Source organism: Meleagris gallopavo, chromosome 23 (assembly GCF_905368555.1).
Source record: "Meleagris gallopavo chromosome 23, MGAL_WU_HG_1.1, whole genome shotgun sequence".
NCBI classification, from domain to species: domain Eukaryota; kingdom Metazoa; phylum Chordata; class Aves; order Galliformes; family Phasianidae; genus Meleagris; species Meleagris gallopavo.
In genome coordinates this window covers 4,705,128-4,730,441 of record NC_139426.1, presented here as the reverse complement: position 1 = coordinate 4,730,441, position 25,314 = coordinate 4,705,128, and the positions used below count along the sequence as shown (strand labels likewise).

General features: G+C 42.8%; 1 protein-coding gene across 3 annotated transcripts in view; it reads left to right on the top strand.

Moving 5' to 3' along the window:
* Positions 1-25,314, top strand: part of CAPZB (capping actin protein of muscle Z-line subunit beta) — a 52,307-nt gene that overhangs the window by 8,116 nt on the left and 18,877 nt on the right. For all 3 annotated transcript variants that reach the window (XM_085242576.1, XM_085242578.1, XM_085242579.1), the window contains exons 2-4: positions 6,160-6,249; positions 16,020-16,141; positions 21,538-21,651. In XM_085242576.1, the coding sequence (XP_085098702.1) occupies positions 6,160-6,249; positions 16,020-16,141; positions 21,538-21,651 (326 nt within the window). The remainder of the gene's footprint in view (positions 1-6,159; positions 6,250-16,019; positions 16,142-21,537; positions 21,652-25,314) is intronic.

Genomic DNA, 25,314 nt, shown 5'->3' with positions numbered 1-25,314 from the left:
TTCTCTTGGATTATTTTAGTTCCTATGCAAGCCTTTGGAGCAGATGTCTAAGTTACTGTCCCTGCAGAAGGTCTGCAAAGAAGAGGTGCCTTGTGAGTGCCTGTCTTCGGGGTTTGTGTCTGTTCAGTCCGTGGACCAGCACAACAAAAGCTGGTCAGGGTTGTCCTCTCACTTTTTGACAAGCACGCAGGTGACTTTGTCAGTGCATACAGCACCTAGACCTGAGTTTACAGAAGATTTCATTCATTAACTAGCTCTAGTGCTGCGTTGTCATGGCTTGCTCAGCTGTTTTAAAGGGGAGTGCAGAGGAGAATGAAGTATGTTGTGCAGGAGAACATCTCTGAGAAGGGTTCACTGATATGATGTGCAGAGTTGCCCTGTAAGTACAGGTTACACAATAAGTCAAGTACAGCACTTTCAGCTAAAATCTTACAATCCATCACTTCTTGCTTTTGTTTTAATCTTCAATCCTCATTTCACATCTGTGGAATGAGCATTCTCAGCAGCTGGTGTGTCTTGTTTGATCTTGACCACAGCACTAATGTAACAGCAAATTGAGCTAAATGTTACTAAAGATATGTGATGGCCGTAATCATTTGGGAAGATAAAAGCCTCTGGATCCCATCCTAACCAGAGAGTAGCCCAGGAGAAGGAGTCTGTCTGCATCAGTGCCATGATCAAAGATTATTAAAAGAACTATTCTTTATTACTATCCATGATGTAATGGCTCTTCAGCTTTTACTACGTGTGATTGTTTCTTAAATGTGCAGTCAGAGCTTCTCCCACTGGTGCTGCCAGGAAGCTGTGATTTATAACAATATTACAAGTGGCTTTAGATAGGATCTGCCAGAAGAGGGTTAATAGTCAAGGGAAAAATTACAAGGGAAAACAGATTGCAAGGGGTGTGTGCAGCTGATGGAAGTGTCATGAATGCAGGGATTCATAGATTGGATGAAGTTATTCCCCTTCCCATCTAATATCCTATAAAGTGAATGCTGACAGCCTGTTTGCTGGGAGCCGGCGGGGAATCTTGTGCTCAACATAGGGCTGTGCTTCTCATTGCTCAGGGTTACAATAATTCAACCCTTTGCTAAAGTTTCTAGCAGTAATACTATCCTATTGTGTAATTTGAAAGAGGAGGCTTCTGCCTTTTGAGCTCGGGAAGTTGGCAAGGAGTAAAATGACGAGGAGGATGGGAAGCCACGTATCTGTTTCAATTAAAGAAATTTAGTGTTTAGTGCCACAAAGCTGAAACATTAGTCAGACATTCCTGTTGGGAGAACTGGCAGGAAATAATATGATTTACAATCTGGGGTATGTCTGCAACATAAAAGGAAGAGAAAAAGTCATTTGCTGGTTGCGTACTTCTGGTCCTGGATTAATTTACGGAGGTATTTTGCTTGTAAGCCGACCAGCGATCAAAGCACTCTGATGTGCCATTGCTTCAAATTGCCTAAGTTAAGCAAATATTCTATTTTCGGTGTCCCTTTGGGGTTTCATCTTTTATTTCAGTTCTCTGGAAATTGAGATGCCAGCTTGTGCTTGAAGTTTGGTAACTTTTCATATTCCAGGCTGGAGCAAATCTGAATACGAACAACTTGCAGACCTCCAGGTCATCAGCAGGGGCTGGCAGCCATGCCATTTCAGAGCCAAGCCAGAGTGTTCAACTGGTAAACATGGGCAGCACTGCACAAATAATGGATGTTTTTACACGTGGTGTGGGGTTTTTTTTTTTACCTTAATCATAACTTGTGAAGTCATTTTTAGGTCATGTAGTTCTTCTCAACTTGCATCAGAGACTGGAGACGGCGTGGGTCAGTGCGGCACAGCCAGACCTGGTGTGGATGGGCATTATGCTGGTTTTGAGTTGGAAAGATTTGCTGGCCCAAGTGGCTTATTTCCCAGAACAGGCTGAAATAGGGAGAAGTGCCCAGTGCAGCAGCACTTGGCTGCCCCAGCTGGTCTCTCTTGGTTCAGGAGCGAGCTCAAGGCAGTGCTCATATAGGAAGACAACGCAGAAGTGAAACCAGTCTGGTTTTCTTTTTGAAGAAAATGCTGAATTCTGTTTGTGCTCAGCAGCAACGTAGGCAAATGAGCAGGAGTGTGCAAACACAGCTGTGGGGGCCAAAGAATTCAGTCTGCAGTGTTGTGATACGTGGTGGTCAGCCTTTGAAATGAGCCTTCTAAAGCCTGGACTGTGAGTAGCTGGCAATGGAGAGTTGGGAAAACCTGGGAAAGCAGCCTATGAATTTCTGTAAATGTTGGTAGTGACTTCCTTACTCTGTGCAGTTTACATCCACTTTCGTGCTAGCTGCCTACACATGTAAGGTCAGAGGAGTGCCTTGCTCTTAAATAACAATGACCTTAACGTGCCCCTCTTTCAGGCACTGGAACATGGAAACATAATAGTTTATTACACAATCAACAAACCCTCCTCAAAACAAGCAACACTGTAGTAGCTTCCTGACTTCTTTCTTTGTGGCTTCTGCATTGAAGGACATCTGTCCATCCTCAGCCTTCTGGCACTACTGCTTACTACTGTATGAACAGAAGAAATAAATGCGTACACAGCTGTACCTCTGTGCATCTGTGCTCTGAGATAACTGATTTTTTTTCAGCTGCTGTGCTGTGCTGAGGTGACCAGAGACTTGTGGCTGTTTTGAGAGTGTTTCTGTCTTTGCTGTGCTTGGCTTATTTGCTAGAGACTGCGGAGAAGAGCAGAATGCAGGCAGAGGAAGCCAAAAACTACTCCTATAGACATATTCATAACATTTTGCCCTGCTGCATATGAGAGCAGTATAGCAGATGCTTAAGTGGAGATTGTAGATAGCCAGATATCTTAGAGGAAACTTATTAAGAGGAGCTTTCATCTTGACTAATGTTTTCAGTCTTTGAGATTCCTATGATCTCTGAAATCCTTCAGTGACTTGAGCTGTAATAAAACTTCATTTAGAATTTCTGTCTGAACTCCCTACTCCTCCACAGGAGTTCTGTGCTGGATGGGGGGAAAGCAGGCTGGTATCAAGTAAACACTAAGCTCATTAAGTCCTGCAGCCTCAAAGCGCTTGGTTCGAGTCCAGGCTGAGAGAGGGCTGTCTGATCACCTCACCAAGCAGGGGGATAAACCTCTCCATGGCTAAAGGCAGGAATTCTGCAGAGTTTTGTCTAGAGGTCTGTGAAGAATCTGTGTCTTCAATATGCAGTTTAATGACAGCCTTCAGCAAGTGGAGATCTAGAAGAAGTGAAGTTAGAGTGGAGAGATGAATGGGCTCGGTGTGTGTAATGAGGTGAGGTGTATTCTGAGTTCCCAAAGAGCACCTTTCTCTTGCACAGTTTGTGTAAGAGTTTTGTGGGATTTCCTATTAAAATGCCACTGTCAGGATCACAGAAACATGTGTTCCTGGAAGTGTTCTTTCTTTTGTAAAATCAGGAAATGTGTGCTGCTGGGCTTAGCACCTTAGATGTGATTCCTCTTAAATATCTACAGTTATTCCAGATATACCCAGCTGGGGCAGAGATTGGGACCAAAGGATGTGTGTGACCACGGGTCTGCTTCCTAGAAACCTCAATTCCCCAGCACAGAAAGAGCCAGGAGCATTTGCTCCTGGTAGAATTACCCACTCTGTTCTGAAACAGGGCATAAGGAGTGCATCCAGCATCCAGACATGTGGCTGTGCTGCTGTGTGTGCTTTGTATTGCCTTCTTGTTTGGGCCTGCATGGATTTGTGCTGGGTTAAAGTCACCATATAGCCACAGACTTGGGCACAGAGATACTTCAGAACCTGCCTTTATTTCAGTGCTTTAAGGGATCTGCAAGCAAGCCATTTAAATATTATTTAAATACTCTGCAAGAAGGCTGGAATCCTGCTGTTCAGCCTCCCTTCTCCTTCAGGAAAAGAGGTGCTTCTCATTGCTGTATGCCTGGATATTTTTGAGCTTTTCTTGGTTGCACACAGCCACTTGTGCCAGCTGTGGCTGAATGCCTTTAAGAATCTCTGCCTTAAGCAGTCTTGCTCATGTATTTTCACAGCTGTTAATGAATATACTGTTATAAAAATGTCAGTACAAGTTCTTCTGGTTATCCATAAAAGGATTCTGCAACTGCAGAAGATAATCCTTCACTCAGTGCAGTTTATTTTGAAACTGCCATACTATAAAACACCTCTGAGGTTGCGCTTTAACAGTGGTTTTTAACATTATTATTTCTCTAGTTTTTTTTTTTTGTCTGTCAAACAATTCCAGCTGGCAGAGCAGGAGAGAGCACTTCCGTGAGCGTTCCCACGATCCCCAAGCATGGAGCATGACCTTGCAATCACATACCAGCTCTCCTGTGACGTAAGAGATAGCAGGAGGTAAAGATAATAGTTGATGTGATAGATCCCCTGCCTGGGCTTGGCTGTTGCAGAGGGGCACTCGTGGCCCATCTCAGTAATGCCTGAGGGGTGGTTGCAAGAAGTGAGTTTTCCTTTCCCTCTATTTGAAGAAGGACACGAGATGTTGCTGTCACTGGGGAGCAGTGTCAGCAACGTTTTTGTCCCTTAGTTTCTAACTATGCCCATGGGTTATTCCTCAACTCATTGCTGGATTGGTGTTTCATCTTCAGCTGATGTGAAAGATTTGACCCCTCCTGGGAGGAGGACTGTTCTCGGTGTGGAAACTAAGAGGAAAGGAGCGACTGTGTGCTCACAAGCAGTATTTGGAGGAGCTTCCTATTCTTGAGCTTGTGACCTGCATGGGACAGCTAATGGAGAACAGCAGCACCAGGGCTGTGGGTTTCTCTGCCTGTTGGTTCTTCTTTCCAGGCTCATTTCTTCTGAGGATTTGCTTGTCACGTTACCCAAGCTCTTAAAGATTGTGGGGATTGAAAGCATATCTTCCTTTTATCACAGCAGGTGACTGCCATAAGCTTGTGCTCTCCGTGCAGAGAGGTGAGTTGATGCCTACCTGCCTGTAGAGCTGGAGTGTTTTTCCAAAGGTGATGCCCAATAACCTAAGAAATAACTGCACAATCTCCCCAAACCGGTCTGCCTGACTTGCTGTCCATGCAATATTTACCTTTTGATAATGAATGAGCAGTGCCTTTTTAGATCTATTTTCATAAAGCTTGACTTCCTACTGCTTCTCCTTGGCATGGGGGCTGCTGCTTGAATCTCGTGGTAATGCAACTGCTTCCGTTTCGAAGCTTTTAAGTACATCTTAGAGTTTGGGTGAATGTAGGAGGAGAACATTAAATTTAAGCTTGTTGTGTATGGGTGTCTAGAAGCAGAGAAACAAAAAGGGAGGGGAAGAAGCAGTGAAAACAAGCTTGCTGTGCTTCAGGATGGTGATGTGCTGATGAAAGGAATGTGCTGTTGGGTTTACAGGGAAGTGACATTCACCCTTGGTGAGAAGAAGAGCAAAAGGTTGTGCTGGGAACTTAGTTCTACTCATTGAGTGCCTGTGATAACGTCTGTTGCAGATTTTCCAATTCTGAAATGATTTTTAAGCTTTTATCTTTTTCTGCGTGGAATTTATTGAGAGGCCAACTGTAATAAACCCCACTGGAGTGTATTGCTGTGGTTTCTCGGGAGAATTAAAGCTGTTGATTCCTTAGATACAGGCAGCTTTTGGTTTGTCTTTTGGAATAAGAAGGAAATAATGGCTCATACTTTGTGCATGTTTCACTTTGCTTTTTGGTAAAGCTGAAGGAGGGGGAGAGAGATGTGTCAGAACAGAATTTGCCTTGGGTACTGATTGTCTTGAGCTGAATGACACAACACGAATGAGGAAGTGCTAAAATTGTTTCAGGAGAAGGAACTTTCAGTTCCCTAACCCAGATTAATGTTGAGATAGCACGGAAAAACATTGCATTGAGTGTTTCCTTAAGTGTAGGAGACAGTTTTTGGTGAGGACTGGACTGCTTGGTGTTAAATTGCTGGCATGGCACCAGCGTAAGCTGTGCTCTTTGAGCTGGGCTCTAGAGCACTTCTTGCAATACCATGTGAATAATCCAATGGTTCCAAATGGTGTTTTATCGAAATGTTTTGATGTAAAACATTCTGCAGATTAGAACTGCTGTCTCTCTCCCCATTAGGAGGGTTGACAAGCACCACAGTTCTAGTTCACCTGACTTTGTGCTTATCTGTGCATACTGACAGAGGGATGTTCTTGTTTCTGCAGAGTGACCAGCAGCTGGATTGTGCCTTGGATTTGATGAGGCGTCTGCCTCCACAGCAGATAGAGAAGAATCTCAGCGACCTCATTGACTTGGTGAGTATTGCACGCTCCAACCAAATAGTGACTGAGTCCTGGGTGTGACAGGTCTGGTATGTAAGAACATTTCCTGAGGCATCTCCCAGGTATGGTGATCTGCAGTTCTCTCCTCCTGTTTTGGCACGGTTGAGAAACTGCCCAAACAACGCCAGGAATCTGGGTGTTTGTTCTGGGCAGACCAGCAGCTGTGTGTGCGTGGAGATGCTTTTGGGTAAAGGATCATCAGCACCTTTCTTGATGAAGTTGTCATCAACAGTTTAAAGGCTGCTTTTTATTCCAAATAACTGAAGAATTCACACAAGTTGGGCGCATGCCCTCACACTGGGTATTCTCTCCAGATGAGCTACTTTCCAGTCTGCAGTTTGACACAGGGCTTTTACCATACATGCAGCGGATGTGCAGTGACATGTGCTTCAAAGGCCTTACTGCAACAAAATATTGCAGGACTAGAGCACTGCAGTTCTGGAGAATGCCCAGATCTATTTATACATTATGACATACCAGGTATTCTGCAGTCCAGTGAGTATCCAAGAAGGAACCCTTGCCAACTACCTCGTGCTGTTACCTGTTTTCTGCTCGCCCATGCAACGTTCGTTATCCTTCCATAAATTGGTAGCAAAGTAACTTAAGTCTTACACAGTACACGTATTCCCATTCTCAGTTGCATAAGGTTGGGTTGTGCATTCTATGAAGTGATATGCTATCCATTTGGGTTTATAATGGGCTTGTTAGGGTCAACTGTCACTGAAAACTGTGTGCCACAGTTGCCTCTAGAGCAGGTTAAAGTATTACTAAATGCAAGTGTAACTGTAGAGGAAGCTGGGAAAACGTTTTTCCACTGTCCACTCTGAATATGATTTATGCTTAACAGTTTTCTGACCTCAGCTTCCAGACTTTTGTAGACAGGGTTATTGTATTTGGAACGGAGCTGTAAGAGCTTTGAATTAAGACTTTTCTCCTATCCTCCTGTGAGAATTGCAGCCCTTTCCTTTGGTGGATCTGAATCTTATACATGACTCTCAGATAAGATTTGTCAGCCACTTTAAAAACCTGGTGATTCTGCATATGGCATCTACTTGAACTGATACCTCTTAATTAAACTGCTTAAATTGCATCCAAGCTGTTTGCCATCTTTGTGTGCAGAAGAGTGGCTGCTTAACAGGGGAAAACTTAGCTGAGGAGTCTGTTCCTAAGTGGTATTGCAGCTGGTGTTGGTGGACTTGGGAGGAGTCCTATGGTGAAAGAGCTCTGGCTGACTGAAGTTGATCAAACTCTATTTAAATATTGCATTTGGTTACATAAGCCAAGGTGAAGGTAAGAAAGCTCTGTGGGTCAGGGAAAGAAATCATTCCCTCCAGGAAGGGATTATTTCTCTTTCTTGAAACCATTTAGTAATTGTCTACATCTGTGCCACCAAAACTCTTGGCAGCTTAAGTCATCATTCTTGTGGCTGTTGCTGGAGGTAGGACACAATAACTAAATCCTGGTCTGATCTGGTCTGGTATGATACAGTGGGTTTTCTGATGAAATGTAGAGGGATGAGTGGATATCAAGGTTTGTGCAACTCCGAGGACCATCCAGAACAATGAGTTGTTTGGAGAGCCCATGGTCTGACTGTGTAATTGGTACGAGGATTTTCTAATGACTCAGAAAATTGCTAGTTACCTCTCAATGCTGGAATTACTTTTGGATGGTGCTCATTAGTGTTCTACATGCTTTCCATCAGCAGCACGCTCTGGGGGCTTCTTTTCATATTGAAAGTATAACATGAAACAGACCAGTTTGAAACATGCTTATGAGGAGGGGATCTGTATGATTCCCTCACTGGTTCCTGCAGTCCCTTCTGTGTGGTGGAGATGACATAATGTATTAAAACCAGTGTGATTTATTTATTAGTGAGACATCTACAGACCTCTTCTGCAGCCCACTCTGAGCCTGACCTCCACAAGACAGAAGCCTACAATATTTAGATAAGAGCAGTATATGCACTGCCACCTTGTAAGAGTTCCAAGAACATCACGAGCCAGCCTCTAGCAAATAGTTTTTTGACCTTTCTTGGCAGCTTTCATCCAAACCTTTACAGCTGATGATTTTTATTCTGTTTGCTTTACCATTACCAGACAATAACCTCCTTGATGTAAAAGGTCAGGCTCTAAATGCATGACAAGCATGAGCAGGTTCATTAAATTTGTGATAGAATTATAAAAGATGGCACCTTGACTTCTGCTTCTTTTGTATTTGGTTTCCTTGCTTCATTACACTTCCATGCTGGAGTAGACTTGGAGCAGAGACCTGAGTCTTGTTTTTTCTGACTCTCCTGTGGGAAGTATGGGTTGTTCCTTGGTCTGTTTGCAGTTCAGCTTTCCATCTTTTGATAGGAGTCGATCTGCAGAATGATGCATAGCTACTGTTTTGATGCTTATTTAAACCTGTTGAAAGACACGGATGGTGACTTAAACCTATCTTTGTATGCAAAGTGTTTTCAAAACAAATCCAGGAAGAAAGTAACATCTATTTCCTAGGCTCGTCATGCTGCTGGGAAGAATAGCTGTGCTAAATTTCCTCCCTCAGGTCCCTATTATTCTATACCCAAAGCTCTGCTTTTTAATAAAAGAGCATTTTGGTGCCAGAAAGTGTGTGGAATATGTTCAAGGCTGTCCATTACTGCCCCCAAGCGTCAGGCTGACCAGGCAAGGGGTCCAAACTTGAACATGAAGTAAAAGGTTGGGGGAAAGAATAGGATTTCTGGGTCACTGGCCCTCATCAGACCAGACACTTTTCATTCATTAGCAAAACAGTTTGTGGTTTGCCCTTTTACCACATCTGTTGTTGCTTTTTCAGACTGCAGAGTCCTCAATTAGAGTTCATTAGAGACCTTGTCAATCACAGGACTCAGGAGCCCTGCCTGAAAGAAGCTGTGCAGGGTGCTGGTGATGTGCCTTGGCATGGAATGCACTGCTTGGAGTTCAATTAGTTGTTATTCGTAAAATAGACTACTTGGAGGCTGTCAGAATGTGCAAGAGGACTTCTAAATCGCTAGCAAATGTGTTTAGTGCAGGTATATGCCTTTTTAAGGGCAACTTATTTAAGTTAAAGTGTTTTTTCTGTGTAATGTCTCTGGAAAATTGTATGAGGGAAGCCTTGGAGCCTCTACCTGCGAGCCAAGTGTGGGATGTAAAGCAGCATGCATGAAAAGGGCATGAAGAGATTGCCCTGCTCACACAAATCACACCTTCTGGCACTAGTAAGGAGGCTGGTAGTGCTGTTAAATGGCTTATGCTGACAGATCAGACCCATTTGGGGGAGTTGCCCTCCTGCTTCCTTACTCTGAAGGTGACAGCTGTGCAGTAAGTCAGTCCTCACATACCTTCGGCTGTGCTTTTTCCAAAAGAAACAGCACAGAAGACATCAGCTTTCAGGTGGAGCTGTTGTGGAGGACCTCTGAGGAGCACACGGCAGGTAGGTGAGCAGTGGCTGAGTCCCACCTTCCTGACACCCATCACAGGGTGGAGGAGGGGTTGGCTGTGCTCATGGGCCACGTGCACAAGTAAGGAGTCTGCAGCAGGGATGTCTTGGTGACTTTGGCTTCAAGTATGGAAGTGGATGTGCCCTCTGCGTTGGTAAAAGTTAAGCAGGTTCCTCTGCAAGTGAGAATTTCCTGCAGAGTGTTTAATTTGGATGTTTGCCTGTGGGTGCATGTATAAATTAAATGAAGAAAATCCAGCTGACTCAGAAGAATCAGATGGCTGGCATGAAGGTGAGCATGGAGAATTGTCCTTATAAAACTTGATTTTAGAGTGGACAGGCAGACTTGCCATGTACTTGCTCACAGCCATGCCTTTCTTTGTGTCTCTCCCCAGTAAAGCTGGTGTTCAGCTTATCCCATTTTTATCCATTGTTAAATGTGAAGGCCTTCTTGTCGTAAAGACTCAAGTTCTTGTTGCTATGGAAGAAACAAAGCTCAAGTTCTTCTATTTATAAATCAGTTGCTAACTTTGTTTTCCCCCAAGGGTCATTTGCTGTTATAGTTTTGAGGGTGACCATCTTTGCTTGATGTTTCTCATCATAGGAGAATGCTTAATTATTTTAGTAGCGTGTGTTACTAAGGAGTCCCACAGTGATGAATTTATGCTTGTATAAACTTCAGATGTTGAAATATTTGAACAATATTCATGAGCTTGCTTCACATAGCCAGTGTGCTTCCAGACAAGCCTCAGATCTGCTTGTATGCCTTCAGTAACAGAAAATACATTAAGCTGGAGAATTTATCCTCTGGAAAACTGCACAGACCATAAAGAACATGAGAATGTGACTGGAGCTTTATGTATTTGGAATCCAAAAGCCTGAGCAATCTGCAGTGCTGAGAAGAAAGATAAAATAATTGAGTACAGATGGCTAGCTGAACAAGTAGTGATGGTGGAAGATTTTTCTTCTTTTAATGAAAATTAAAATAAAATTCAGTCTTAAAGAGTGGAGACAGAGGGGCACTGACCGACCAGAGCTGGGTTTTGCCCTGCTGCTGGTCCTCAGCTTGCTGAGTGGTGGCTGGGCTGCAGGCTGGCAACAGCCAGTTGGCTAAAGAAAGAGGCTCTGGCTCTGGATGAATTGATGGTGGGTGAGAGCCAGTTTTCCATTTGGTGAGTAGCTGTAAGCAGGAGCTTTTCCAGCTAGAAGAGATTCCCTATGGATACCTTGATGGCAACTGGACATTGCAGTACATCTAAATTGTCAATGGAACACTTGGCATAGAGCTTGCGACCTCCCCATGCATGAGACCACGCATTTCTGTTTCACTTCTGGCTTCAATTTCACCTAAGTCTTTTTCTTTTTAAGCCTAAACTTTGCCTTTTTTTCTTCCAGGCCCTTGCCATTGCATTGCTGCTGTTAACAAACCCTTGAATTGCCTATTTAAATCTCTTCCTAAAGGAATGTAGCGAGGGGAATCGCTTGATGAGCTTGAATCCTAATTAGAAAACGATCAAAGTTCTTTCAAAGGTAGTGGGGAAAGTTAGACTATGGAAACATCAAGAGGAAGGAGTGGAGAGAGTATGTATGCCTCTGCCTTTCCCATGGCTGTCACTGGGTATCTCCACCACCAGCTGGATGCACAGCCAGGACTTCCCAAGATACTGATATGCTGTGACGGCTCATGGGACTCAGGACCGGTAATGGGATACAGAAGCCTTCACCTGCAGGTCACTAGTCAGAATGTGGGGCATCTCGTTGTTCCTGCCAGATGGCTAGCTTTTGTTTCTCACTAAGCTGCATAATGCTGAATCCAGCCCTGGTTGTCGCCCTTCAGACAGTTTAGCTGCACTTCCTTTAGCTAAGCTGAAAATGCCTGTAATTAATTTCTGCCATGACATCATTAACTAGACGAACCTAGGTTTACAACCTAATTAGCATTTGCCTTTTGCCAGAAAAGCAAATTGATTTTTATGTTGCAAATTCTTGCAGCACTGGACTTCAGTGCAAACACTTGAGTAAAGCTGAGCTGTTTCCAATATCAGTTATATCTGGCCTTGAACACAAAAGTCCATTTAAGTGTCATTTAATAAACAGAGCTTAAAGAGCGTGTGGCCCTTGGACATCTGATGGATCAAATTAAGGTTTAGCAATGTGTGGATTTGTGGGAGTGACTTTACTGGTGGTTTTAGGCCCAAGATGAGTGGAGCCAGGCTTCCTTCTAGAGTTTCCACAACATCCGTTATGCCGTGTCTGTGTTCTGCAGGAACAGGAAAATCTGAGGCTGTGGAATGACTCAAATTATAATAATATTTTATTAGATGCTAGCCCGGAGGGGAGGAACCCAGGCTGCAGGGGGGTCTTGTGCCAAAGCAATTCTTCTGCAGAGGTGCTGGTGACCTGCATGGGCTCTTCGTTGCTGCGGAGCGATGCTCTGCCCAAGTGACACGGGCAGTGTTTATTGTGTGAGTTGTCTTAAAAAAGACAAAGCAAATGAAAACTGAGCTCGCACACATCTAAAATATGCATTTTCCTGTTTGCATGCAGGTTTTAATTAAAAACAACTTGTCATGTGTGCTTTCAGATAGCTGCGTGTTACAGACCCTGAATCAAACGGCAAATGGATCTGAGTGCCTGCACTGCTTATCTTCTGGAGCTCACTCCATCTTCCTTCTGATTCCTTAAGGAAAAATGTTTCATCTTTTAATTTTACTGCTTCTAACTTAGTTTTCCAGCAACGTGAGGTTCCTGTGGAGGTCAGAATGTACTGACCTCTGCATAAACATGGAAAAAAAGAAGTATTTTTAAGCCCAGAACCTCACACTAACAATATTACTGCTTCAATTGCAAACATGATTCATTTCAGTCAAGGCTGCTGGAAAAAAACAATAATGGCAGTGTGCTCGGGTTGCAGGGCTAGCAAGCCAACCCATTAGCTGTTCTGAATATGTAAGGTGAAGAATTTGATGCAATCCAATGAGCACGATCAAAGCCAAGGTGGAGAGTGCATATCTGATGTGAAAAGCTGGAATTTACTTTAAGCTTTACTGCTCATTTACTTCAGTCTTTTTAAGAGGCTAATTTAAATGTAAGAACCAACAAAACAGCAGTAATCGTTTTGGTGATACGTTATTTTACCAAAAAATGAGATGGGAAGGAATCATTATTAGGTGAGCTACTGGGAGAAGAGTATGGTTTTGACTTTGGCACGAGTGATTATTTGTCATGATAGCAGTCGACTTAATTAAAACACTGTCCACATACCTGGCTTGCTCTGATGGGGAATATTGTTACACGAGACAACAGAAACCTTGTTCAACATGCAGGAGAGTATGCTTAACTCACTTTCATTCTGTTTCTTTTTCCTCTGTACTACGCATTCATCATATATCTCCTTGGGAAAAAAGCAATCCATCCCCCAAGCAGTGCCCTGCTGCATGGTATGTGCTGCTGAATGATGCTGCTATTCAGTTCCAGGCTGAGTCGAGGCCTCCCAAGAGCCCTCTTTTTTTCTTTATTGATTTACATTGAGGGTGGTCTCGCTCCATGGCTGTGCATACGAGCTCCAGAATAGGTCACTGAGCTCTTATTTGTGGAAACATGGGTGTGCCGTGGACTGAACAGAATTAATGATGGCTTTTAGCTCAAGATACAAGGCTAAGATTATATTCTGCACGTGACCTGCTTAAAACGAGATAAATGGGTGTCAGAATAAAGATGGGAGCGCACTCTTTGCTTATGAATCAATCCCGTCCCTGTACAGCCAATGTTTTCATTGCAGGAACGCTTACAGTGGGGTGATGAATCAAATCAACTCTTAGAAAGAGCAGATAACAGCAAGACAAGGGAAAAGGGCTTTAAATTGAGGCAGGGAAGATTGAGGTTGGATGTCAGGGGGAAGTTCTTTACAGAGAGTGGTGAGGTGCTGGAACAGCTGCCCAGAGAGGCTGTGGATCCCCGTCCATCCCTGGAGGTGTTCAAGGCCAGGTTGGATGGGGCCCTGGGCAGCTATGAAATGTGGAGGTTGGTGGCCCTGCATGTGGCAGGGGGTTGGAGATTCATGATCCTTGAGGTCCCTTCCAACCCGGGCCATTCTGTGATTCTGTGAAATCACTGCTTTACATTTCAGGATTTGGCCTGAGAAGTGGGTTTATTTGTGCTGTTTTAAATGTAAGCCAGAGTTCCCTTTCTAATGACTGCTGGAGACAGATGCACTTAGGCACCCAATACCTTTTGGCTTTCCCATTAACACAGTAGAAGCTAATGAGAGAAGTTCACAGTGCTAATGTACAGCAGGTCAGCTGGGCTTTCAGGCAGAACTGCCTTCAGTCCAGTTTTGGAAATTTTCTCACTAAATATAAACTGAATTCTATCAGAGTTCAAGTGCACACAAAATAACTGAATTGCTTCGGGAAGAAAGTTTGGTGCTTGGCTTGGGGAAGACTTAAGGAGAGGTGCACATGTAGTGCAAAAGAGCTGCTCAGTGCTTGTGTAGCAGTGCTCGTTCAGCCCCAAATATTTTATCATTGTCTGTTTTAAAATGGAAAAGGCTTAAATTCAGAAGGAATCAACAAATTTCGTGTTGCTGGGGTCTTTAAAGCTGCAGGTTATTGTGTTCAACGTTCCTGCTTTTGCTTTTTAAGTGGCTTCATAACGCAGAGGAGGAAGAGCAGCGTGCATAAATCTGGTGAATCTCTTATAAAGGAAGTGCAGCAGCTGTTGGAAGTTGATGCAAGAAGTGATACAGAAATTCTCTTAGGGTAGCTATGCCAACCTTGGCTGTTTTTTTCCCAAAAATTAAATTGCATAAGCAGCTCCATCAGCTGAAATAGCTCTATTCTTTTATGAATGAAGGAAATTTCTCATATACTTCCAGAGTGGATTGGGGTTTTCTTCCCCATTTCATTTTGAAACAAACTGAAGGAGAAAAGAATATATTGCCTGAAGTCCTGGAGCAAAAAGAGAGTGAGTGTTAGAAATATGGCTGCAAAATGGTACTGAATTACAGTACAATATTTTAGTTTAGTAAGTAGATGCTACAATGCATTCTCTGCTATTCCTCTAAGACCAGCTACAGCTCCTACAGACTAAAAAAGTGTCTGTGCTTATGCACATTTCTGTTACTGAATCACCCAGGGAGGAGTTCAGTTCATCATTACTACATGGAAATGAAATTCATTGTTTTTAAGATGTAAGTAATGTGTCAAGGATTCCTTCTAGTCACCGAGAGCTTGTGCTGTCCCAGTACACAGTGCAGCAACACCCTCAGCACGCCTGGGATCTCCAGGAGTGGCACATCTGGGTGTTCTGCATGGAATTTTGGGAATTTTAATAATAAAGCTTTAATATTACTTTATGAAAACAGGGGTTGTAAACAAAAAGCCTGCAGCTGTAACAGCACAGGCAGAATCATCCCAGCGACCTCTGAGCACCGCTCAGTAACAACCTGACTTTGTTTGGCTGTGTGATTTCTTTAATTTTTTTTTGGTCTTGGACGTGAAAATTCGTGGAGTTCTGTAAGGATTGAACAGAACTTTAAATGGGAATTTGCAGGCTTTTTTTTTTTTTTTTCCTGAGGGGTTTCTAGTTGGTGATCTTGGATCTCAGATTTATCTTTTGCAGATAGGGGCGGTGCAGTCATCCCTGCTTATTTGGGGTCAGTGGGTTTGGAACAACAAGGCTTAGTGCTCCACATCCCTCTGTGGGATCTGAGTGTTTTGCAGTGATGCTTTAACCAAAGTCCTGCCTCTACTGTGTGTTCTTCATTCTTTTCTACCCAAGGAATTCTCTCTTGAAAAAGACTTTAGTGGGCACCCAGAGGAGGGGGGTGAGGATTTCCTATGATGAGTGCAGGAATACTGATGCCTGGGTAGGAGATGGGTTGGTTTTACACAAGTCTGTGTGCATACATGCACATATTTTTATTAACCAGGATGGTAATGGTTGGCCAGCTGCCTGGAAACTGTTCTAAACTGTACCCAGAGAGGGAGTTTGTGAAAAATACATTAGTGCATACGGATGGCGTGTTCTTTTAGCAGCTCTCTGCTTTCCACTCCATTATAAATATTTACCTTGATTCATCACTCCTCAACAATTGCCTTACTGGCCGTCCTTGGCAAGAAGCTAACATTCAGACTGTGTATATTTAAGCATACTGGACCACACCAGTGGTTAGGTAATTAAATCTGAAATTATTGGAGGTTGGCTGTTAATAGCAAAAGCTGTTCTTAGGAATACCGCACTCTTTTAATTTTTAATTTTATTACCTTCTCTCCCTGTCTTTTTTCTCCACAATCCTTCAGGTCCCAAGCCTCTGTGAAGATCTCCTCTCTTCTGTTGATCAGCCATTGAAGATTGCACGAGATAAGGTGGTAGGAAAAGACTATCTATTGTGTGACTACAACAGAGATGGAGACTCATATAGGTGAGTTCCTATCCCAAGAAACGAGCTAACTGGTTTACTTTCTACATCAGAGTATTGAAGTCCCTTCTCCCTCTTATCCAAAAAAGGGAAATTTAAATGATATTAAACTATATTAAACTCATCTCGGTGAGAAATCTGGGACTGTTTCAAATCCTGTTCTCTTGAGTAAGAGAATGCTTCCACTAACAGTGGAAGTAGCTTAGTGTTTCCCTGATGCAAAAGACACAAACGTCTTCATCACCTGACACCTATAGAATGCTTTGCTTTCAGACAACGTGGCTGTATGGCCTCTAATCTGATGACCTTTGCAGCTCAGGTCCCTGCCTATCTGTCTCAGAAACAAGATATATTTTATCCTAGAAACCCCAGGACTTTGTGTGTTTTCTCTACCAAGATCTGTAGTCATTCACTCAAGCCTAAAATCTGATGTTGTTATCCTGTTTAAGGGCTGACACTAACGGGTTCCTCTTAGGCTTCCTGTTGCACAGTTCTATCTTTGAGGATTGGAACCAATTGGATCTCCAGAAATGTGGTGTGAAATTAAATCACCTCTTGTTGCAAGGTTGTAAAATGTTTGGAATGGCTGACAACAGAGAAAAATGATGATTCAGGCAGCAAGTTTAAATAAAAGAATTATTGGTTTGTACAAAGCAGTGTGGACTTGCCAGCTGGGAAAGCTGCTTTCAGTTGTGTTTTTAAGGGGTTGTTCTCATTTTGGATGTGCAGTGTCATTAGTTGTCAATGAAAACATTGGCCCCAGCTTTTAGTGAAGGAAAGGAATCCCTTTCTACCAAAATAGCTAACTTATTTTCAGAACTGTAGGCAAAGACAATGAAAATATTTGAACAATATGAGCTTTAGATAATTACAATAAATTTCAAAGTGGAAAGAGCTGTAATAATATGATGACTATTCAGTATATTGGCAGCCACTTTGAATGCAGTCTCTCCTTTTATGCTTTTCTTCCATACCTTGCATTAGGATGATTATATTTCAGCAACCAATGCTTAAAGCTATTTGTTTTCCTTTCTCCATTGCCTGCCTTTTGTTAATGTCTGTAGCGTCGGAGCCATAGTTCCAGATATTTTAATAAAGAATTACAGAGCTTATCCAGAAGCCTTTTGAATATTGCATCACCTGGCTTTTGCTCTTTTCTCTTAACGAAGGCTGCTACACCATGAAGTAATGAACACCATCCATCTTCTGTCCTGAGTTAACAGCTCAGCTGTTCCACCTCCTCTTCTGGTTCCGATTAGAGGCTTAGATTTTGTGCTCCCTTTCTGGTTTGGTGTAATAGCTTTATGTTTCTAGTGCTAACAATTGGAACTGCTTTGCAGTAAGAGTTTAGCTTTGCTTTGCTTTGCGGTGGTGATTTATGTTCATTTGGCCAGAAAGTTTCAAGAATTCTGTTCCAAGTTGGAATTCCACAAAATATTTTGACTTTTCTTTTTCTTTGGCTCAGACCATCACTGCAGACACTGCAGGTAAGTTTATGGAGGATTATAACTTAGTTGGTTTCGATCGCAGGAAAGGTGCTTAACTAAACTGAAAGCACATCTGTCTGTAGATGATTGATACGGAAACACACTGAGATTCATTTTGCCCTGTTAGTGTGAGGAGCAGACTGCTAATGTGGAGCTTGACAGTGCATCTGGGTTGTGGCCAACTGTAAATGACAGAGAGCTTTTTTTTTAAGTATATCCTCTATTGCAGTGGGCCAAGAGGTACAAAAGTCTCTAAGGTGAAGTGTCTGCTCGTGTTCTGAAGGGTGCTGTCCTAATATTGAAATCTTCTCCAGGCCACCACAAGATACATGTGCACAGCTGCATCCTTTCTGGCACATGCAAGAGGATGGAGCATACCACAGATAATGTATTTCTTGTGGGTCCTTCACGAGATGTTTTCACCCTGAGGCTGTGATGTGTTTCTGACAATCTCTTTGGATCTTTTTTAGACTGTTGACGTGAGCATCCATCACCAGATGCTCAGAAAAATGGAAAAGGCACTTGTTAAACTGTAATAACACTTGCCCCTCCCCATTCCCCAACACCTCGTGTTTAATTACTGCATTTGGAAGCCCTTTCTTTAAGGTTAGTTTCATGCTTGCTTCTGACCTTTGCTCAGTCTCTTCCCTACTAAATAGATACTTAAATAGTAACAGGGAAGCAGGAGGACTTATTACATAATGAGGTTTCAGAAAAGGTTTTTATTTCTTTGTAGTGAACAGCCGTAATGTATAAATTGTTGGCATTAAAGAATGCTGTTCTTTCTCCGAGGCTTTTGGTTCAAGTGTTCTGGATTGAAGTGATTCTCCCTTCTGGAACTGATTGGCCTCAAAGTAAATTTCACAAAGTAAAAATTCCTTCCTTCAACAGAAGGCAAAAGCCTTTGAAAACCAGGCAACGTGAACATGTGCATGTGTTGATCCAGTCCGTGCCTGTGTTCAGATAATGTTATTCATACCTCATAAATTCTGAAGTTGTTAGTGGGAAGTGGCTCTTGCACTAATGTAATCAATTAGACCAGGATCGAGGAGGAGTGTTTTATACCTCTAAAAGCTTTTGATATTTCCACAAAGGTTTTCAGAACCACACGCTAGGTGAGAAGCCACAAGAAGTGCTGCAGTCACCTGCAGAATGCTACCTCCCCAATTACTGCACACTCTGAACTAAACTTCAGTTTTCTTCTCTTGGAGACTTTACTAATTGCATTTCTTTTAGTACAGATCCAAAGGTTTGAAGATGTTCTGTGGACAGCTGAGCCTTGTATGAATTTTCCAGGAAGCCTGCAGCTTCCTCACTGGGAATCAAGCTTCGTAGGCCTTTTTTGAGCAGCTTTACAGTTTGACTGGGTGGCAGCTTTGAGAAAAAACAGGGATGTTTGTCCATTCTGATGATTGATAACCTCATCTGTTTCATGGGGGCATCGTTCAAGGAAATTAATATCCTAATTGCTGAGCCACAATCACAGTTCACTCCTTCCTTGTGTATTAAGGAATGTGATTTTCTTTGTGCTGGCATGGATCAGACCACAAAATACATCCTGGAGTCTCTCTTGGATCTTCAGATGTCAGTAGTTTCACATTTCATCGTATTATCACACTGCTGCTTATGTGATCAGCCTCTTATGTGTGTATGCTTGCAGGCAATTCTGTGAGTGCTCCTGTAATAAAAGGAAGGTTTGGGGGCATATCAAAAGGCAGTGGAATCCACATTGTGAAAGCAGACCTTTTTTTTTTTTTTTTTCTTCAATATATAGAACTTCAAGGTCTCTGACTTTGTCCATACACTCCCATTCAAAATATATTTGATCACTCCATTAAATGGAATCCTTATGGGGAATTTGGTGCCAACAACACTGAAGCCTGTTAACTGAAACAAAAAGCATTCTCTTTTAGGGAAATTAGAGGTCTGACTTTTGAAATTTAAGTGCCCCTGTCCATCTGTCTTTCTTCAAATAGCCTCCATTAAAGCTTTTAAATGTGTTGTGAGTACTCTTCCACAAAGCAAAAAAAAAAAAAAAAAAAAAAAAAAATTATGGGGTTGTGTTATGAATTTTTTTTAGGTGAAGTTGCTTCTGGCTCCAACTGTAATGGGTTGAAAATGCTGCAGTCTGCTTGCTAGAAAGACTCAGTTGCTGGCCTTCCCTTCAACACCATTCCAGCAGCCTGCAAAAGAGATCTGAGCAAGGAATCAGAGAATGGCTTTGGTTGGAAGGGATATTTGGTATCATCTAGTTCCATCTCACCTGCTGTGGATGGAGTTGCCACCGACTAGATTGTGCCACAGTCTTGTTTCTCTCCATTTTAGATGCAGAAGCTTCCACCTGGTGCACCTCTCAGCTTGTTCTGACCTTTGCAGTCAACTCAGTTAAGAGGTCTTTCTTATCTTTGGGCTGTAAATGCAGTCCTGAGTCTAGGAATACCTCTAAGTTCAGAAACATTATTACCTACGTTTTCCCTGCACTACAAACTCAGTAGCTCTTTGTCTTATATATTTGGAAATAAGCACCTGCCTGACTTAAGGAAACAAAGCATGAAGGGGCTGCTGATCTGATCACAAACCAATCAGTGTCAGAGGTGGGAAACTGGAGCTTTTTACAAGCATCTGGTATCACAAGTCTCATTTATCTCAGTCTTGCATCAATTTCTCTAAAAATCTCCTTTAAATATTTGCAGTTACATATTTTTTCAAGTTCCTCTACTTCACGCAGAGAAATCTCGTTTTCAGGTGCCATTTTTAATCCATTCTCAGTAACAGAACTGTAATTTGCACTTCATGTATTTCCACTGTGCCTTTACCATTGATTCTTTTCTCGTCCACCTGGATCTCTTTGGTGTGGGCTGGCTTTTAGCATGCTGCCCAATGGGTGCAGGTGTCCCACTTGGGAACCTTCCCTTTTGGGGGATTTTTTGCAAATCTCTTTTGGATTTCAGTGGGCTGTTAGGTAAATAAATGTTAGCTGTCTTCTTCAGAGCAAGTGAGTTTTAAGCAACTGTTTTAAAATGAGAACCACCAGCTGAAAAACACTGCCCTGGGTGGATGTGACATGGTGATTTAGCTTTTCCTGATCTCTCACCTATTTGTTCAGATGTGGTCGGGAGGAGAGGGGTGAAGTGCTGTGAAAGCACAAGGGCAGCATGAAGCAGAGCCCGTTCTTTGTGCTTTGCATTAAACGTGTCCAAACGAGTTACTTCTCTGAGAAATGAGGAACAAATGGGTACTGAGGAAAAAGCCCTTCCGTATGGACTGCATTAAGAGCTAGCGTCAGTCCACGGGAGTATTCTGAAAACTGAGTAGGCAAAAGGTGGAGGTACCTTTTCTTAAACTAGCAGTGATATATGTAGGTTGGTTATCCCCAGGGGAAATGAAGAGGAGAATGCAACTTTGCAGAAAGGGAGTTATAAAAGTCTCAAGCAGATGGGCAAAGGCTTGCATTCATCTTTTAATACCAAATCTTTCATTAGGAGTGCAAAATCTCTTCCACACCTGCAGAAATCACACAATAAAAACTGCAGCTTTACAGACCCTGTTAAACCCTGTGTGTTGTTCAGACATTTTCCTGCTATTGTGCTAAAAGACAAGTTTATTTGAAAGCAAAATAGTGGAGGAGAATTTGGACCGTAATTGTAGATAGCAAAGTTGGGCTCAAATGTTGTCAGATGCCAAACAAGCTGCACAATGTATTTGTATTTGCGTGGAAATAATTTAAAAAACCTGCTGTGCAACAGCTGAGGCTGAACCTTTGAATACTTGACAAGGAGCAGATGCAAACCCAAGTGGAGTTTTATTTATATAGCATAAACTCAGAGGATGTTCACGATGGTAGGACAGGTCAGACCCACTCTCTGAGTTTCCCTGTTGTCTAACTCTCTGCTTTCCTTGTCTCCTTGGCAGATCACCGTGGAGTAACAAGTATGATCCTCCCCTGGAAGACGGTGCCATGCCATCTGCTCGCCTGCGCAAGCTGGAGGTGGAAGCCAACAATGCCTTTGACCAGTATAGAGACTTGTATGTCAGTTCTACCATACACAGCCCTCTCCTTTCTTTGTTTCCTTCAGCAGGCACGCAATACATATATTGGTCTGAAATGCAGTGCCACTGAGGGTGGCATACCTGTGTGTAGTGGAGGCAGAAGGGTAGGCAGCAGCTGATCTTCTGCTGGGGAATATATCACCTGTGATTTCATGTTAGGAAAACATGATCCAATTTGCCAGCTGATGCTAATGGCAGAAGCTGAAGTGCTTTCTTGGCTCTCTCATCTATTGAATAGATTAATGGCATCTTTGTCCTGAAATGACTTTGTTCTCTTTGATCTTGACTAAGTTCAGTGCTAAAGCATCTGCTTTTTCTGTTCCCTCAAGACAGTACTCTCTCAAAATATCTACCTATACAGCAGAAGCTTGCACATCTTGTCAGATTGCAGGCATTGACTCTGAAATGTGGCAGTGGTGTGGGGAGTCATGTACTTCTGCAAAGACCATTCTCTGATGGTTGTGTTTTAGGCCTTGTCTTCTGGAAGAGATGTAAAGGGAAGGAATGAGTGGAAATGTGTGAGAACAGTGTAATTAGGCTGTATCCTTTTAAAGCTCCAGTTGCAATTTTTCCAGGTGACTTGTCAGTTAAGCAGTCTTTCTAAAAGGTGGGAATGCACTGGTCTTGCATTGCATTCACAAGTGTCTTCTGTACAGCCTGTGGTCTCCTATGCAGCAATGGGATGGAAACAGTAATGTTAAATCTAAAAAGCAAAGGTCTGGTGGAAAGCAAAAGGAACTTATTCCTTTACCAAAGTTGGGATGCTCTCACATTGGAGATCCCTAGTGACCATGAGATAGGTGAACAGCATTCATTGCTTCAAGTTGTACCTTGGTGGAGATAACTTAGATGTAGTTAATCAAGTGTCACTTGAAATTTGCACTATTTTAGTGCTAACAAAGGCAGCTTAAAAAAGAAAAAATAAGCTTAAAAAGAAAAAATAATCTTGCTGATTTTCTACTCATCTTAAGATGTGATTTGATGTGTTGCCTGTCCAGACATACAGTCTTCTCTTATAGATACCAAATTCTACTTTTCTTGCAATATGTGAAGGTATCCAATCTCTAGTAACTGTTGTTACAGGTATCTGAATTCACTGGAAGATTACATTTCTGCATATGCAGCAAAGAGAGGTTTGCAGTTACTCTTCAGGTGCAGAATGGACCCAGACGAGTAGGGGTTTTTGTTCATTAAGGTGAAAATGAGTAGCTTTCTGGAGTTTGAATCCCTCTGTGATCACTGACCATGAAGTCACAGCTGGTTACAATAACTCCTCTAAAGAAGTTTCATTTGCAGAAAGGAAAGCTCAGTACAGCCTGCCCTCGGACTCGGTGAATCCGCTGATCCCTGCTCAGCATGGGGTACAGTAGTAGCATTAATATATTGTATGGAAGTAAAAGGAAAGATTTTATCAAATTTCATCTTTCAGTTAGCCAGTCCAAGTATGGCAGGCAATACATTGTGAGAGGGATACAGGAGGGATTGCTCACAAAGACTTCATTCTTGTGGCATCAGCCAGAAATGACTGAGGCATTATGGCTTGCACTACAGACTAGATAAGAGCATCAGTCAGCAGAACACACTTTGATGCACGTTAGGATCTCAAAAATGTGTCAAAAAAAGAGGAAAAGGGTGGCTTATGTTTTGCTGAGTGGTGTAAAAACTGTAGTATTTTTGGAAAGAATTTGCAAAGTTAGGGAAACTTAACCCGACCGCTTGAAGGGTTCCTCATGCTTGAAATTGGAAGTGATTTGTACTTTACCTACAACAGAGGTCTGGACAGAAACATGCTTTTGTTCTTGTAGTTGGACTCTGCAGTTTCCTTAACAATTGGATTTGGTATTTTGACAACAAAAGCTTAATTTTTACTTGGAGATTGGAAGGGAAAAAATGAGGTGGGGGTAACAAGTGCCAGCTTTTCACACTTCTGCTGCCAGCAGGTCAGGTTGGGAATGGCTGTAACAATTACTGGCATAACAGCTGCTGAAATCATGTGGGAGCCCAATGCGTGGGGAAGCTTGTAGTGGGAAGAAGATGGCAATTGCAGTGATGTCATTTCCATGGTCTGCTGGAGCTGGAAACTAATGGTATATCCCCGCTGCAAAGGTGTGAGCGCTGTCGATTCAAGGTGTCACTGGCCTTCTGGTTTGGTCTCCAGGCATTCATTCACAGAGAACACCAGGCTCCTGTGTGCTTGAACTTTCTATAATGAATGTTTCTGCTAGGAGGTGTTTCAAAGCACTTTGAGGCTTTGTTTCTTAGCCCTGCTGGGCTGACCCACTGACTCTTGTGCTTGCACTTCTCCAGGCACTCGCGGAAAGACATTGCACTGTATGGGCTTGTCGTTGATTGTAGGGCTGAAAAAGGAAGATTGTGTGCAGAGGTGAGTTCAGGCTGCCAAAGCAATTTGTGTTAATTGCACCAGAAGAGCCTTTGCACGAGGAAGCAAAGTTTAAAAACAACAACAAAGGCAAACCCAGCCAACAACCTGCAGCATGCATGTTTGTCTGGCATTAGGTGGTAGCCTGCAGGTGGGTGTGAGCAGGTCAGGATGAATGACCTTCACCTGAGACAAAATACTGACCATAATAAAGGGATAAAGCATTTCCTACCCTGGCCTAAATTAGTACATTGGAAGCACTTGTTTCTGAGATGTTGCTCTGCATGGGGCTCAGCTTTAGAATACATCTTAGAGAAGCCGTTCCAGTGGGGAGCGGAAGAGGAGGATGTTTACTTTCCAAAGAAAAATAAGTACTTTAGAGAATATGTGCTGTTCCCACTCAGCTCTCAGCACGCAGTCCAAGCTTCCTCTGGATTATCTCCCTTTTTACCTTCGTGCACAGTAAGTGATAATATCTCACAGAGTTCATTTTGAGCCTCTTCCAAAACCTCAGCTCGTTTCAGCTTTTCCTCGTGTGGGTTGCATTTGGCCCACATACCATCCCTTTCTAGATTTCTGTTGTAATCAGGTGTGGTTAAGTATCCACCTAATGAGTCATCAGCATGGATCTGCCATTTCCCAAGGGGTTGACACCTGCTAACGTGGGTGGTTTGAGGAAAGCAGCCTGTTGTGCATTTGTCAACGATCGGTGTGAAATAATCCGTTCGCGTTTGTTTGCTGGTGATGTACGTTTGAGTTTTGCCCCTATTGAGCAGCACGTGGGGTGACTGCAGTGTGCAAACAACTTTGGAGGAGTCTTGTAGAGTCCCACAAAGTAATTTCAAATCGTGAAAGCTTGAGAAAAGCTTCCCTGGGGTGTGGAAGCTTCAGTGCTTCCTAACCAGTGCTGCGTTATTTCCTCTAAACATCACTAGACTGCTCACCTTTTATTTCTGGAAGTCTCCTTGGGTTGAAGAGGAATTATGCTCATTTTTTTGCTCTCACATCAAGTGTATTTCTCAGTCATCAGTTCGACCAAAATGCATGTCAGTTTCCCCCCCCCAAAAAACAACTTTAATTTTGATCTCCTGCTGTCAGGTTTAACTCAGACACTGCCTGAAGCTAATGCCCTGGTATGTTTTTGTTCAGCAGGTTATTATTCCCAGATGGAAGCCTAATATCTCATACCATTCAGTTAGGGCTTTGGCTTTCCACTTCCAATATCGTGAAGATAATTTCTTCAAACACATGGTTGTAAT